We start from the raw sequence: 16,873 nt of genomic DNA, 5'->3' as shown, positions 1-16,873 counted from the left end.
CCATGGAGGTGTCCAGGCAAAGGATAGCGATAGGAAAGCGTGAGTACTCATCCACTACCGTGAGGAAGTGGAGGTTTTGGTTTGTGGAAGATTTGTTTGAAGTCCATGCCGAGATGCTCGAAAGGCCAAATAGCCTTTACAACATGGGCCTGGGGCGGGTGGAAAAAGCGGGGTTTACACTCCGCGCAGACCTGACAGCCCTCGGTCATGTCCCTGATGTCCCTGATGGTGAACGGCAGGTTTTGGGACTTAATGAAATGGTACAACCTGGTGACACCCGGATGGCAGAGGGACTCATGCAATGCCTGCAGCCTGTTGTCATGCATAGACGCGCAGATGTGAGAGAGCGCATCGGGGGAGTCATTAATCTTCCCTGGGCGGTACTGGATGTCGTAACTGTAGGTCGCCAGCTCGACTCTCCAGCGCAGGATCTTGTCGTTCTTGATCTTACTCTTGTGGGTAGGTTTAAACATGAACGCCACTGCCCACTGGTCCATGAGGAGTGTGAATATCCTGCCGGCCAGGTAGTGTCGCCAGTGGCGGACTGCTTCCACAATCACCTGGGCCTCTTTTTCAATGGCGGAGTGCCCTAGCTTGGAGATGTGGAAGGTCCTGGAGAAGAAACCGATGGGGGTAGCAGCAAGAGCCACCTCAGAGGCATCGATCTCCACCTGGAAGGGGAGTCCTCACCCACAGCCTGCATCATGGCGTCCGCAATGTCTTGCCTGATGCAGATGAAGGCTGTCTGGGCCTCGGGTGGGAGAGGAAAAGTTGTAGCTTGGGCCAGTGGGCGGATCTTGTCTGAGAAGCAAGGGACCCACTGGAAGTAATAAGAGGTGCCAAGGCACCTGCGGAGGGCCTTTAGCGTGGGGGGATGGGTAACTCCATTAATGGGAGTATCCTTTCCAGATCTGGGACGACGACTCCATGGGCCATGATGTACCCCAGGATGGTGAGGAAGGTGGTACTAAACACACACTTCTCCTTGTTGTAAGTGAGGTTCAGCTCCGCGTCCATCTGGAGGAATTTTTCCAGGTGAGCATCGTGTTCCTGCTGGTCACAGCCATAGATAGTAACATTATCCAGATACTGGAACGTCACCTTTAGCTTGTGCCGGTCTACCATGCGATCCATCTCCTGCTGGAAAATGGATACCCTGTTTGTGAACCCAAAGGGAACTCGATGGAACTGGTACAGGATGGTGTGCTGTGTAATATGAGTGGAGGTTGGGACCCCCCCCCCCCCCGAAGGCAAAGGTGACACTCTGCAGGTAGTCCTGGAAATCTAGGCCCAGGAGGATTGGGGCACAGAGTTTGGGCATGACCAGGAGCCTGAACCCTGTGTAAGTCTCCCTTCCCACAGTTATATCGGCTGAGCAGCGCCCAAGGGTACCAACAGTCTTATCCTTGGTGGTGAGTGCAATCAAGCAGGTGGTGGGGTGAACCTTTAATCTCAGGGAGTGGGCCACGCTTGGGTGAATGAAGCTCTTGGTGCTGCCACTGTCGAGCAGGCATTTCGTTACCTGCCCGTTGACTTGCACGTCCATCATTGAGTGCCCGAGGTCGTGAGGAATGTCCCTGGTCAGTGTGATGGCGGCCAGGACCATCTCGGAGTTCGAATCATCACTCTATGGCTTTGTGCAGTGATTTATGGCTTCCGGAGACATGAGGAGCATTGGAAGGGCGTCCTGGTCATCACCCATATTGACTATGTCGACGTTGGTCACTGGGTGCGGCATGCAGCAGCCGATGGCACCCAGAGGCATGGGTAGCATTGGTAGGATAGGCCGGTCATCACCCGTGTTGACCACGTCGTTCTCAACATCGTCAGAAGCCCTCTGTGTCGGCCGCTGCCTGGCCCAAGATGGCAGCGGCACGTGGGGGGCTGCTTCATTGCTGGCCTCCTTCCGCAGCTGTGTCCATTGCCCCGGGGGACGTGATGTAATCACAGCCGGTGGCAGTGACATCATTACATCTGCCGGAAGTGACATCACACTGTGAGCTGGAAGTGACGTCACTGTAGTTCTCGCCGAGCGGTGCTGGCGAGGGCGGGGACTGGTGCAGGTGCTCGGGGCACCTGCTGCAACAATCACTGGCAGGGCTGGATGTTGCACCATCAAAGTCAGGGAAGGCAGAAGTCGTCTCGGGGAAAATGGTGCCGCCTGGCACGCACACGTGGAGGGGTCTGCAGGGGAGATGGGGAGGTCATAGAGGGCTGCTAAGCTGCTGGCAGGTTTTGAGAGGCACACTTTTGCAAAGTGGCCTTTCTTGCCACATTGGGAACATTACTGGTTCCTAGCTGGGCAATTGTGGCTCGATCGTCGATCTGCCCACACCAGGACCCACAGTACTTACAGGGATGCCAGGCACCTGCTGCAGCGACGTTCTCCTCCCCAGCTCAGTCTGGGGCTGCAGCTGCAGTGTGAGAGGGCCATGAGGGAGCCTGGAGGAACCAGGAATCGAAGGCTTTGATGTGCAGGGCTGCTGCTTCCAGGGTTTGGACCACTTCTACTGTCTTGGTTAGGGCGTAGATATTGTCTTCCAGCAGCTTCTGCCGGATGGCCCTTGAGCTTAGCTCTCAGATGAAGGCGTCCCAGATCAGCCTCTCGACCTCCTCTGTACCTACCCCAGGTTCAGCCAGACACGGTCGGGGAAACTCTCGCAAGTCTCCCAGGTAAGACTCAGCCGTCTCCCCGGGTTGCTGGGCTCGGGTGTTGAGGAGGTACCTTCCACAGAGGGGGGCAACCTTTGGTTTACCTGGAAGGTTCGGGAACTCAGCTTTGACCGGAGTAGGACCAACTTCTTCCGATCTGAGTCCAGGATGCCGCCTTTGTGTGCCTCAACTGCGTGCTGCCAGATCTCATGGCGAATCTGGGCTTCCGGGTGGCGTGGGTCGACTTCGAGGCTCCCTGCGCTCAGGAGTTTTTCCGTGGCCGCTGTGGAAAATTTTGTGGATTAAATTGTGGTGCGCTGTTAGCCAGAATCAGGCACACACAAGGTCTTCCACAGAGCCAGGCTGGCTGTGGCTGCAGCAACTCAGTGAGAGGCCTCGGGACACACAAAGACTTCCACAGAGCCAGGCTGGCTGTGGCTGCAGCAACTCAGTGAGAGGCCTCGGGAGGTCGGCGCAGGCTTATATCCCGGAGGGTGATTGACACCCTATCGGATGGGGCTTGGTCCATTAAGGCCGACTGATTGACAGCTGGCCTGGTGTTGTCCTGTCCCCTTACATTCCTGCAGGTACAGAGGTTTCCCCCTACAGTAGGCCAGTAGTGTACCACCACAATCCTTGGAATGTCGAAGAATGAACGGAGATTTGACAGGAGTCATTTAAAATTGTGAGGGGCGTAGATAGAGTAAATGCAAGCAGGATTGTCCCATTGAAGTTGGGTGAGACAAGTCTTAAACGTCATGGGTTAAGGTTGATAGGTAAGATGTTTAGGGGGAACATTGAGGGTGGCACAGCTAGCTTAGTGGTTACTGCAACACCGTTACAGCACCAGTGACTGGGACAGGGGTTTGAATCCTGTGTGATCTGTAAGGAGTATGTACATTCTTCCTTTGTCTGCATGAGTTTCCTCTGGGGGTTCCGATTTACTCCCACCCTCGAAAATGTACTGGGGATGAATGTTAATTGGGTGTAAATTGGGCAGCATGGGCTCATGAGCTGAAATGGCCTGTTACCATGGTGTATGTCTAAATGTAAATTTAACTTCTTCACAGAGAGTGGTGAGAGAGTGGAACGAATTGCCAGCTGAAATGGTGAATGAAGGCTCAATTTTGTTATTTAAGAAAAATTTGGATAGGTACATGGAAGGGAGAGATATGGAGGGCTATAGTCCAGGTGAAGGTCATTAGGACTAGGAGAATAAGTCTGGCATGTACTAGATGGGCCAAATGTTCTGTAGTTCTATTTGCACTGCTCTGATTCCAGAGAGGCCAGGAATGATTGGTCAGAAACAGGAGCAAAGAGCTTTGGTAATAGATAATTTTGGAAGAGAAATTAAGCTACCTGAATTAACAAAGTTTGAGTTTTTGATTTTGCACACTTTAAAAAGCGTTTTATTTCTGATATATATGCCTTGTTACAAGATGGTATGAATAAACCAAATTTAAATAAATCTAGAATTAAATGGGAAGAAGATTTATCTTATGATATACCTCAGGAGGATTGGGAAGTTATGTGTCAAGAAGGTGTGACTAAATTACTTAATGTATGATATAGTTTAGTTAATTATAATTTTTTACATCAGTTGTATTTGACACCTGAGAAATTGAAAAGATATGTATTTATTAATTTGGATTTATGTTTTAGATGTGGACTACATATTGGAACATTTGTACCTGCAGTTTGGCTTTGTGACAAAGCCCAACCATTTTGGGAAAAAATTAGTGTATTTTTTTTAAAACTGTTTAAGGTTAAATTGCCATAAGATCCAGAAATTTTTTTGCTGGGTTATACGATATCTTTGACTGGTTTGGGGTTGGACAAGTTTCAGATAGCTTCTGTTCATTTAACATTGGCGGTACCATGGAAATGTATTGCGATTACATGTAAAGATAATGTAGAACACAGCTCGTTGGCATAATGAATTGAGATCTTGTATTTACATAGACAAATAAAAAAATTTGCATTATAATTATTCACTTTTTGTTCAGATGTGGTCACCTTATTTGGAATGTATGGGTTTAGAAATATCATAAACAATTTTATTATAATTTTGAAATATCACACAGCCTATGTATGTAATTAATTGTATTTTTTTTGCTCCCCTGCAGGGCTTGCTGAGGGTGGAGGGGATGGGTGGGTGGTTTTGTTTTTTTTAACTTTATTTTGTTATTTTTATGTATTTTTTTATGTATTTTAAAATTCAAAATAAAGTTTAAAAAAAAGAAACAGGAGCAAGGACTTGCCCGTTACTATCAGTCCACAGAGTAGATGCCCAGCAGGTTCACTAACATCATTGTCTCTGTTTAATAACATTGTTAATTACAGCACCACATCACAGTTCTCCTCTGACTCCCTCCAGGTGGAAGTTATCAACCCCAAGAATAAGGTGGTTTATTTCCACGGCCTCAGGGTTGGACAGACCATGAGGAAAGTCGTTCCAATAATCAACAGAAGCCTGGCGCCAGTGAACTTCATTCTCGCGATGACACCAAACCAACAGCTTCTTCAGAGTGCCAAGGTACATGCTCTGGCCCCAGCATCTCTTACAGAGATAGCTCTCCTCTATTCTCTCAATAGCAGAAACAAAGGAAGTGTGGCAGAAGCTCAGTGTCACACAGAGCAATTACCAAGGCCAACATAAACCGTGGTCACTGAGTTTCGCTGACACCATGACCAGAGGGAGATCACTTCCTGTCCTCCCTGTTACTGACACCGTAACCAGAGGGAGACCTCTTCCTGTTACTCTATGTTAATGACTCTATAACCAGAAGAGATCTCTTCCTGTCACTCCCTGTTACAGAATCTAAAATCAGAGGGTGATTTCTTCCTGTCACTCCCTATTATTGACTCTATAACCAGAGGGAGATCTCTTCCTGTCACTCCCTATGAAAGACTCTATAACCAGTGGGAGATCTTTCACTCCCTATTACAGACACTATAACCAGAGGCACATCTGTCACTCCATATTACTGACTCTATAACCAGAGGGAGATCTGTCACTCCCTGTTACTGACTCTATAACCAGAGGGAGGTCTGTCACTCCCTATTACTGACTCTTAACAAGAGGGAGATCTGTTCCCGTCACTCCCTATTACTGACTCTATAACCAGAGGGAGATCTCTTCCCGTCATTTCCTGTTACAGTATCTGGAACCAGAAGGAGATCTCTTCCTGTCGCTCCCTATTACTGACTCTAGAAACAGAGGGAGATCTCTTCCTGTCACTCCCTATTACTGACACCGTAACTAGAGGGAGATCTCATCCTGTCACTCCCTGTTACAGACTCTATAACCAGAGGCAGATCTCTTCAAGTCACTCGCTATTACTGACTCTATAACCGAGAGAGATCTGTCACTCGAGTTTAGTGATTAAATAAGCAATGGGAGATCTGTCACTCCATGTTACTGACTCCATAACCAGAGGGAGATCTGTCACTCCCTGTTACTGACTAAATAACCAGAGGGAGATCTGTCACTCCCTATTATTTACTCGATAAGCAGAGGAAAATCTCTTCCTGTCAATCCCTGTTACTGACGCAATAACCAGAGCGAGATCTTTCACTCGCTATTACAAACTCTATAACCAGAGGGAGATCTGTCACTCCCTATTCTTGACCTATAAACAGAGGGAGATTTCTTTCTGTCACTCCCTGTTACTGACTCAATAACCAGAGGGAGATCTATCACTCGATGTTACTGACTCCATAACCAGTGGGAGATCTTTCACTCCCTCTTACTGCCTCTAGAAGCATAGGGAGATCTCTTCCTGTCACTCGCTATTACAAACTCTATAACCAGAGGGAGATCTGTCACTGCCTGTTACTGACTCAATAACCAGAGGGAGATCTGTCACTCCCTGTTACTAACTCTACAACCAGAGGGAGATCTCTTCATGTCACTCCTTGTTATTGACCGTATAACCAGAAGAAGATCTGTCACTCCATGTTACTGACTCCATAACCAGAGGGAGATCTGTCACTCCCTGTTACTGACTAAATAACCAGAGGGAGATCTGTCACTCCCTATTATTGACTCGATAAGCAGAGGGAGATCTCTTCCTGTCACTTCCTGCTACTGACTCAATAACCAAAGCGAGGTCTTTCACTCTGAGGGAGATCTGTGACTCCCTATTATTGACCTATAATCAGAGGGAGATTTCTTTCTGTCACTCCATGTTCCTGACTCAATAACCAGAGGGAGATCTGTCACTCGATGTTACTTACTCCATAACCATTGGGAGATCTGTCGCTCCATGTTACTGACTCAATAACCAGAAGGAGACCTGTCACTCCCTGTTACTGAATATAACCAGAGGGAGATCTGTCACTCCCTATTCCTGAATCTATAGCGAGAGGCAGATCTCTTCCTGTCACTCCATGTTATTGACCTGATAACCAGAGGGAGATCTGTCACTCCCTGTTACTGACTCTATAACCAGAGGGTGATCTCTTCCTGTCACTCCCTCTTTATGAATTTATAACCAGAGGGTGATCTCTTCCTGTCACTCCCCGTTATTGACCTTATAACCAGAGGGAGATCTGTCACTCCCTACTGCAGAATCTATAACCAGAGAGAGACCTCTTCCTGTCACTCCCTGTTAGTGACTCAATAACCAGAGGGAGATCAGTCATTCCCTATAACTGGCTCCATAACCAGAGGGAGATCTGTCACTCCCTGTTATTGATTCTATAACCTGAGGAGATCTCTTCCTGTCACTCCCTATTACTGACTCTATATCCAGAGGGAGACCTGTCACTCCCTATTATTGACTCTAAAACCAGAGGGAGATCTCTTCCTGTCACTCCCTGTTACTGACTCAATAATCAGAGGGAGATTTTTCACTCGCTATTACAAACTCGATAACCAGAGGGAGATCTGTCACTCCCTTTTATTGACTCTATAACCAGAAGGAGATTTCTTCCTGTCACTGCCTGTTACTGACTCCATAACCAGAGGGAGATTTTTCACTCGCTATTACAAACTCGATAACCAGAGGGAGATCTGTCACTCCCTGTCATTGATTCTATAACCTGAGGAGATCTCTTCCTGTCACTCCCTATTATCTACTCTATATCCAGAACGAGATCTGTCACTCTCCATTATTGACTCTATAACCAGCGGGAGACCTCTTTCTGTCACTCCCTGTTACTGACTCAATAACCAGAGGGAAATCTGTCACTCGATATGACTGACTCCATAACCAGTAAGAGATCTGTCACTCTCTTTTACTGATTAAATAACAAGAGGGACATCTCTTCCTGTCACTCCCTGTTACTGACTCAATAATCAGAGGGAGATCTTTCACTCGCTTTTACAAATTCTATAACCAGAGGGAGATCTGTCACTCCCTGTTATTGATTCTATAACCTGAGGAGATCTCTTCCTGTCACTCCCTATTACTGACTCTATATCCAGAGGGAGACCTGTCACTCCCTATTATTGACTCTAAAACCAGAGGGAGATCTCTTCCTGTCACTCCCTGTTACTGACTCAATAATCAGAGGGAGATTTTTCACTCGCTATTACAAACTCGATAACCATAGGGAGATCTGTCACTCCCTTTTATTGACTCTATAACCAGAAGGAGATTTCTTCCTGTCACTGCCTGTTACTGACTCAATAACCAGAGGGAGATTTTTCACTCGCTATTACAAACTCGATAACCAGAGGGAGATCTGTCACTCCCTGTTATTGATTCTATAATCTGAGGAGATCTCTTCATGTCACTCCCTATTATCTACTCTATATCCAGAACGAGATCAGTCACTCCCCATTATTGACTCTATAACCAGCGGGAGACCTCTTCCTGTCACTCCCTGTTACTGACTCAATAACCAGAGGGAGATCTGTCACTCGATCTTACTGACTCCATAACCAGTAAGAGATCTGTATCTCTCTTTTACTGATTAAATAACAAGAGGGACATCTCTTCCTGTCACTCCCTGTTACTGACTCAATAATCAGAGGGAGATCTTTCACTCGCTTTTACAAATTCTATAACCAGAGGGAGATCTGTCACTCCCTATTATTGACTCTATAACCAGAGGGAGATCTGTCACTCCCTATTACTGACTCTATAACCAGATGGAGATCTGTCACCCCCTGTAACTGACTCGATAACCAGAGGGAGATCAGTCACTCCTTGTTACTGACTCTTTAACCAGAGGTATAACTCTTCCTGTCACTCCCTATTACTGAATCTGAAACCAGAGGCTGATCTCTTCCTATCACTCCCTTTTATTGAACTGATAACCAGAGGGAGATCTGTCACTCCCTGTTACTGACTCAATAACCAGATGGAGATCTGTCGCCCCCTGATGCAGAATCTATAACCAAAGGGTGATCGCTTCCTGTCACTCCCTCTGAATGAATCTATAACCAGAGGGTGATCTCTTCCTGTCACTCCCTATTACTGACACAGGATCCAGAGGGAGATCTCTTCCTGTCACTCCCTATTACTGACTCTATAACCTGAGGGAGATCTGTCACCCCCTGTTACTGAATATAACCAGAGAGAGATCTGTCCCTGCCTATTGCAGTATCTATAACCAGAGGGTGATCTCTTCCTGTCACTCCCCGTTATGAACCTTATAACCAGATGGAGATCTGTCACTCCCTATTGCAGAATCTATAACCAGAGTGTGATCTCTTCCTGTCACTCCGTCTTAATGAATCTATAACCAGAGGGTGACCTCTTCCTCTCACTCCCCGTTATTGACCTTATAACCAGAGGGAGATCTGTCTCTCCCTATTGCAGAATCTATAACCAGAGGGTGATCTCTTCCTGTCACTCCCCGTTATGAACCTTATAACCAGATGGAGATCTGTCACTCCCTATTGCAGAATCTATAACCAGAGTGTGATCTCTTCCTGTCACTCCGTCTTAATGAATCTATAACCAGAGGGTGATCTCTTCCTCTCACTCCCCGTTATTGACCTTATAACCAGAGGGAGATCTGTCTCTCCCTATTGCAGAATCTATAACCAGAGGGTGATCTCTTCCTCTCACTCCCTCTTCATGAATCTATAACCAGAGGGTGATCTCTTCCTGTCACTCCGTTTTACAGACACAGTAACCAGAGGGAGATCTCGTCCTTTAACTCCCTATTACTGACTCTATAACCAGAGGGAGATCTTTCACTCGCTATTACAGACTCTATAACAAGAGGCAGGTCTGTCACTCCCTATTACTGACTCTTTTACCAGAGGGAGACCTCTTCCTGTCACTCCCTGTTACTGACTCAATAACCAGAGGGAGATCAGTCACTCCCTATTACTGACTCGATAACCAGAACCAGATCTGTCACTCCATATTACTGACTCTATAACCACAGGGAGATCTGTCACTCCCTGTTACTGACTCTATCACAAGAGTGAGATATCTTCCTCTCACTCCCTATTAGTGACTAGAACTCCTTGTTACAGACTCTATAACCAGAGGGAGATCTCTTCCTGTCACTCCCCGTTATGGACCGTATAACCAGATGGAAATCTGTCACACCCTGTTACTGACTCAATAACCAGAAGGAGATCTGTCACTCCCTGTTACTGACTCTTTAACCAGAGGGAGATCTCTTCCTGTCACTCCCTGTTACTGACTCTATAACCAGAGGGAGATCAGTCACTCCCTATTACTGACTCGATAACCAGAACCAGATCTGTCACTCCATATTACTGACTCTATAACCACAGGGAGATCTGTCACTCTCTGTTACGGACTCTATCACAAGAGTGAGATCTCTTCCTCTCACTCCCTATTAGTGACTAGAACTCCTTGTTTCAGACTCTATAACCAGAGGGAGATCTCTTACTGTCACTCTCCGTTATGGACCGTATAACCAGATGGAAATCTGTCACACCCTGTTACTGACTCAATAACCAGAAGGAGATCTCTTCCTGTCACTCCCCGTTATGAACCTAATAACCAGATGGAGATCTGTCACTCCCTGTTACTGACTCTTTAACCAGAGGGTGATCTCTTCCTCTCACTCCCTATTATTGAATCTACAACCAGAGGGAAATCTCTTCCTGTCAATCCCTATGACTGACTCTATAACCAGATGGAGATCTGTCACCCCCTGTAACTGACTCAATAACCAAAGGAAGATCTGTCGCAACCTATTACAGAATCTATAACCAGAGGTGATCGCTTCCTGTCACTCCCTATTACTGACACAGGAACCAGAGGGAGATCTCTTCCTGTCACTCCCCATTATTGACCTTATAACCAGAGGGAGATCTGTCTCTCCCTGTTACTGAATATAACCAGAGGGTGATCTCTTCCTGTCACTCCATATTACAGACACAGTAACCAGAGGGAGATCTCTTCCATTCACTCACTATTACTGACTCTATAACAGAGGGAGATCTGTCTTTCCCTATTGCAGAATCTATAACCAGAGGGTGATCTCTTCCTGTCACTCCATATTACAGACACAGTAACCAGAGGGAGATCTCTTCCTGTCACTCCCTATTACTGAATCTGTAACCAGAGGGAGATGTGTCACTCACTCTTACTGACTCTACAACCAGAGTAAATCACTTCCTGTCAATCCCTATTACTGACTCTATAACCAGAGGGAGATCTCTTCCTGTCACTCCCTATTACTGAATCTGTAACCAGAGGCAGATCTCTTCCTGTCACTCCCTTTTATTGAACTGATAACCAGAGGCAGATCTGTCACTCCATATTACTGACTCTATTACCACAAGGAGATCTGTCACTCCCTGTTACTGAATCTATACGCAGATGCAGATCTCTTCCTGTCACTCCCTGTTACTGACTCAATAACCAGAGGGAGATCTGTCACACCCTATTACTGACTCTACAACCAGGGGGAAATCTCTTCCTGTCAATCCCTATTACTGACTCTATAACCAGAGGGAGATCTCTTCCTGTCACTCCCTGTTACAGACTCTATAACCAGAGGGAGATCTCTTCCTGTCACTCCCAATTACTGACTCTATAACCAGAGGGAGATCTCTACATGTCACTCCCTCTTACTGACCCTAGAACGAGAGGGAGATCTTTTCCTGTTACTCCATATTACTGACACCGTAACCAGAGGAAGAACTGTCACTCGATGTTACTGATTAAATAACTATTGCGAGATCTGTCACTCCATGTTACTGACTGTACAACCAGAGGGAAATCTCTTCCTGTCAATCCTTGTTACAGACTCTATAACCAGAGGGAGATCTCTTCCTGTCACTCCCAATTACTTACTCTATAACCAGAGGGAGATCTCTACATGTCACTCCCTCTTACTGACTCTAGAACGAGAGGGAGATCTCTTCCTGTCACCAGAGGGAGATCTGTCACTCGATGTTACTGACTAAATAACAAGTGAGAGATCTGTCACTCCATGTTACTGACTCCATAACCAGAGGGAGATCTGTCACTCCCTGTTACTGACTAAATAACCAGAGGGAGATCTGTCAATCCGTATTATTGACTCGATCAGCAGAGGGAGATATTTTCCTGTCACTCCCTGTTACTGACTATAACCAGAGGGAGATCTGTCACTCCCTGTTACTGACTCAAAAACCAGAGGGAGATATCTTCCTGTCACTCCCCATTATGGATCTTTTAAGCAGATGGAGATCTGTCACTCCCTGTTACTGACTCAATAACCAGAGGGAGATCTGTCACACCCTATTACTGACTCTACAACCAGGGGGAAATCTCTTCCTGTCAATCCCTATTACTGACTCTATAACCAGAGGGAGATCTCTTCCTGTCACTCCCTGTTACAGACTCTATAACCAGAGGGAGATCTCTTCCTGTCACTCCCAATTACTGACTCTATAACCAGAGGGAGATCTCTACATGTCACTCCCTCTTACTGACCCTAGAACGAGAGGGAGATCTTTTCCTGTTACTCCCTATTACTGACACCGTAACCAGAGGAAGAACTGTCACTCGATGTTACTGATTAAATAACTATTGCGAGATCTGTCACTCCATGTTACTGACTGTACAACCAGAGGGAAATCTCTTCCTGTCAATCCTTGTTACAGACTCTATAACCAGAGGGAGATCTCTCCCTGTCACTCCCAATTACTTACTCTATAACCAGAGGGAGATCTCTACATGTCACTCCCTCTTACTGACTCTAGAACGAGAGGGAGATCTCTTCCTGTCACCAGAGGGAGATCTGTCACTCGATGTTACTGACTAAATAACAAGTGAGAGATCTGTCACTCCATGTTACTGACTCCATAACCAGGGGGAGAAATGTCACTACCTGTTACTGACTCAATAACCAGAGCGTGATCTTTCACTCGCTATTACAAACTCTATAACCAGAGGGAGATCTGTCACTCCCTAATATTGACCGAAAAGCAGAGGGAGATTCCTTTCTGTCACTCCCTGTTACTGAATATAACCAGAGGGAGATCTGTCACTCCCTGTTACTGACTCAAAAACCAGAGGGAAATCTCTTCCTGTCAATCCTTGTTACAGACTCTATAACCAGAGGGAGATCTCTTCCTGTCACTCCCAATTACTTACTCTATAACCAGAGGGAGATCTCTACATGTCACTCCCTCTTACTGACTCTAGAACGAATGGGAGATCTCTTCCTGTCACCAGAGGGAGATCTGTCACTCGATGTTACTGACTAAATAACAAGTGAGAGATCTGTCACTCCATGTTACTGACTCCATAACCAGGGGGAGAAATGTCACTACCTGTTACTGACTCAATAACCAGAGCATGATCTTTCACTTGCTATTACAAACTCTATAACCAGAGGGAGATCTGTCACTCCCTAATATTGACCGAAAAGCAGAGGGAGATTCCTTTCTGTCACTCCCTGTTACTGAATATAACCAGAGGAAGATCTGTCAGTCCCTATTCCTGATTCTATAACCAGAGGGAGATCTGTCACCCCCTGTAACTGACTCGATAACCAGAGGGAGATCTGTCACTCCTTGTTCCTGACTCTTTAACCAGAGGTATATCTCTTCCTGTCACTCCCTATTACTGAATCTGTAACCAGAGGCAGATCTCTTCCTGTCACTCCCTTTTATTGAACTTATAACCAGAGGGAGATCTGTCACTCCCTGTTACTGACTCAATAACCAAAGGAAGATCTGTCGCAACCTATTACAGAATCTATAACCAGAGGGTGATCGCTTCCTGTCACTACCTCTTAATGAATCTATAACCAGAGGGTGATCTCTTCCTGTCACTCCCTCTTTATGAATTTATAACCAGAGTGTGATCTCTTCCTATCACTCCATATTACAGACACAGTAACCAGAGGGAGATCTCTTCCTTTCACTCCCTATTACTGACTCTATAACCAGAGGGAGATCTGTCTCTCCCTATTGCAGAATCTATAACCAGAGGGTGATCTCTTCCTGTCACTCCATATTACAGACACAGAAACCAGAGGGAGATCTCTTCCTGTCACTCCCTGTTACTGACTCAATAACCAGAGGGAGATCAGTCACTCCCTATTACTGACTCAATAACCAGAGGGAGATCTGTCTGTTCGTGTTATTGACTGTATAACCAGAGGAGATCCCTTCCTGTCACTCCCTATTACTGACTCTCTAACCAGAGGGAGATCTTTCACACGCTATTACAGACTCTATAACCAGAAGCAGATTTGTCACTCCATATTACTGACTCTATAACCACAGGGAGATCTGTCACTCCCTGTTACTGACTCTATCACAAGAGTGAGATATCTTCCTCTCACTCCCTATTAGTGACTAGAACTCCTTGTTACAGACTCTATAACCAGAGGGAGATCTCTTCCTGTCACTCTCCGTTATGGACCGTATAACCAGATGGAAATCTGTCACACCCTGTTACTGACTCAATAACCAGAAGGAGATCTGTCACTCCCTGTTACTGACTCTTTAACCAGAGGGAGATCTCTTCCTGTCACTCCCTGTTACTGACTCTATAACCAGAGGGAGATCAGTCACTCCCTATTACTGACTCGATAACCAGAACCAGATCTGTCACTCCATATTCCTGACTCTATAACCACAGGGAGATCTGTCACTCTCTGTTACTGACTCTATCACAAGAGTGAGATCTCTTCCTCTCACTCCCTATTAGTGACTAGAACTCCTTGTTTCAGACTCTATAACCAGAGGGAGATCTCTTCCTGTCACTCTCCGTTATGGACCGTATAACCAGATGGAAATCTGTCACACCCTGTTACTGACTCAATAACCAGAAGGAGATCTCTTCCTGTCACTCCCCGTTATGAACCTAATAACCAGATGGAGATCTGTCACTCCCTGTTACTGACTCTTTAACCAGAGGGTGATCTCTTCCTCTCACTCCCTATTATTGAATCTACAACCAGAGGGAAATCTCTTCCTGTCAATCCCTATGACTGACTCTATAACCAGATGGAGATCTGTCACCCCCTGTAACTGACTCAATAACCAAAGGAAGATCTGTCGCAACCTATTACAGAATCTATAACCAGAGGGTGATCGCTTCCTGTCACTCCCTATTACTGACACAGGAACCAGAGGGAGATCTCTTCCTGTCACTCCCCGTTATTGACCTTATAACCAGAGGGAGATCTGTCTCTCCCTGTTACTGAATATAACCAGAGGGTGATCTCTTCCTGTCACTCCATATTACAGACACAGTAACCAGAGGGAGATCTCTTCCATTCACTCCCTATTACTGACTCTATAACAGAGGGAGATCTGTCTTTCCCTATTGCAGAATCTATAACCAGAGGGTGATCTCTTCCTGTCACTCCATATTACAGACACAGTAACCAGAGGGAGATCTCTTCCTGTCACTCCCTATTACTGAATCTGTAACCAGAGGGAGATGTGTCACTCACTCTTACTGACTCTACAACCAGAGTAAATCACTTCCTGTCAATCCCTATTACTGACTCTATAACCAGAGGGAGATCTCTTCCTGTCACTCCCTATTACTGAATCTGTAACCAGAGGCAGATCTCTTCCTGTCACTCCCTTTTATTGAACTGATAACCAGAGGCAGATCTGTCACTCCATATTACTGACTCTATTACCACAAGGAGATCTGTCACTCCCTGTTACTGAATCTATACGCAGATGCAGATCTCTTCCTGTCTCTCCCCGTTATGAACCTTATAACCAGATGGAGATCTGTCACTCCCTATTGCAGAATCTATAACGAGAGGGTGATCTCTTCCTGTCACTGCCCGTTATTGACCTTATAGCCAGAGGGAGATCTGTCTCTCCCTATTGCAGAATCTATAACCAGAGGGTGATCTGTTCCACTCACTCCCTCTTCATGAATCTATAACCAGAGGGTGATCTCTTCCTGTCACTCCATATTACAGACACAGTAACCAGAGGGAGACCTCTTCCTTTCACTCCCTATTACTGACTCTATAACCAGAGGGAGATGTGTCACTCACTCTTACTGACTCTACAACCAGAGTAAATCACTTCCTGACAATCCCTATAACTGACTCTATAACCAGAGGGAAATCTGTCACTCGATGTTACTGACTAAATAACTAGTGGTAGATCTTTCACTCCATGTTACTGACTCCATAACCAGAGGGAGATCTGTCACTCCCTGCTACTGACTAAATAACTAGAGGGAGATCTGTCAATCCGTATTATTGACTCGATCGGCAGAGGGAGATATCTTCCTGTCACTCCCTGTTACTGACTCAATAACCAAAGGAAGATCTGTCGCTCCCTATTACAGAAACTATAACGAGAGGATGATATCTTCCGGTCACTCCCTCTTAATGAATCTATAACCAGAGGATGATCTCTTCCGGTCACTCCCTATTACTGATACAGTAACCAGTGGGAGATCTCTTCCTGTCACTCCCTGTTACTGACTATAACCAGAGGGAGATCTGTCACTCCCTGTTACTGACTCAAAAACCAGAGGGAGATATCTTCCTGTCACTCCCCATTATGGATCTTTTAACCAGATGGAGATCTGTCACTCCCTGTTACTGACTCAATAACCAGAGGGAGATCTGTCACACCCTATTACTGACTCTACAACCAGGGGGAAATCTCTTCCTGTCAATCCCTATTACTGACTCTATAACCAGAGGGAGATCTCTTCCTGTCACTCCCTGTTACAGACTCTATAACCAGACGGAGATCTCTTCCTGTCACTCCCAATTACTGACTCTATAACCAGAGGGAGATCTCTACATGTCACTCCCTCTTACTGACCCTAGAACGAGAGGGAGATCT

General features: G+C 46.0%; 1 protein-coding gene across 1 annotated transcript in view; it reads left to right on the top strand.

Annotated features, from left to right (window-relative positions):
* hydin (HYDIN axonemal central pair apparatus protein) overlaps positions 1–16,873 on the top strand; it is a 1,560,590-nt gene that overhangs the window by 1,422,032 nt on the left and 121,685 nt on the right. Inside the window, exon 78 of the mRNA XM_069900939.1 lies at positions 5,030–5,188. Coding sequence (XP_069757040.1) covers positions 5,030–5,188 — 159 coding nt within the window. The remainder of the gene's footprint in view (positions 1–5,029; positions 5,189–16,873) is intronic.

This window comes from Narcine bancroftii, chromosome 10 (genome assembly GCF_036971445.1).
Source record: "Narcine bancroftii isolate sNarBan1 chromosome 10, sNarBan1.hap1, whole genome shotgun sequence".
Lineage (NCBI taxonomy): Eukaryota > Metazoa > Chordata > Chondrichthyes > Torpediniformes > Narcinidae > Narcine > Narcine bancroftii.
Note: the sequence above shows the minus strand (reverse complement) of the source record. Positions and strands in the feature narration are given on the sequence as shown.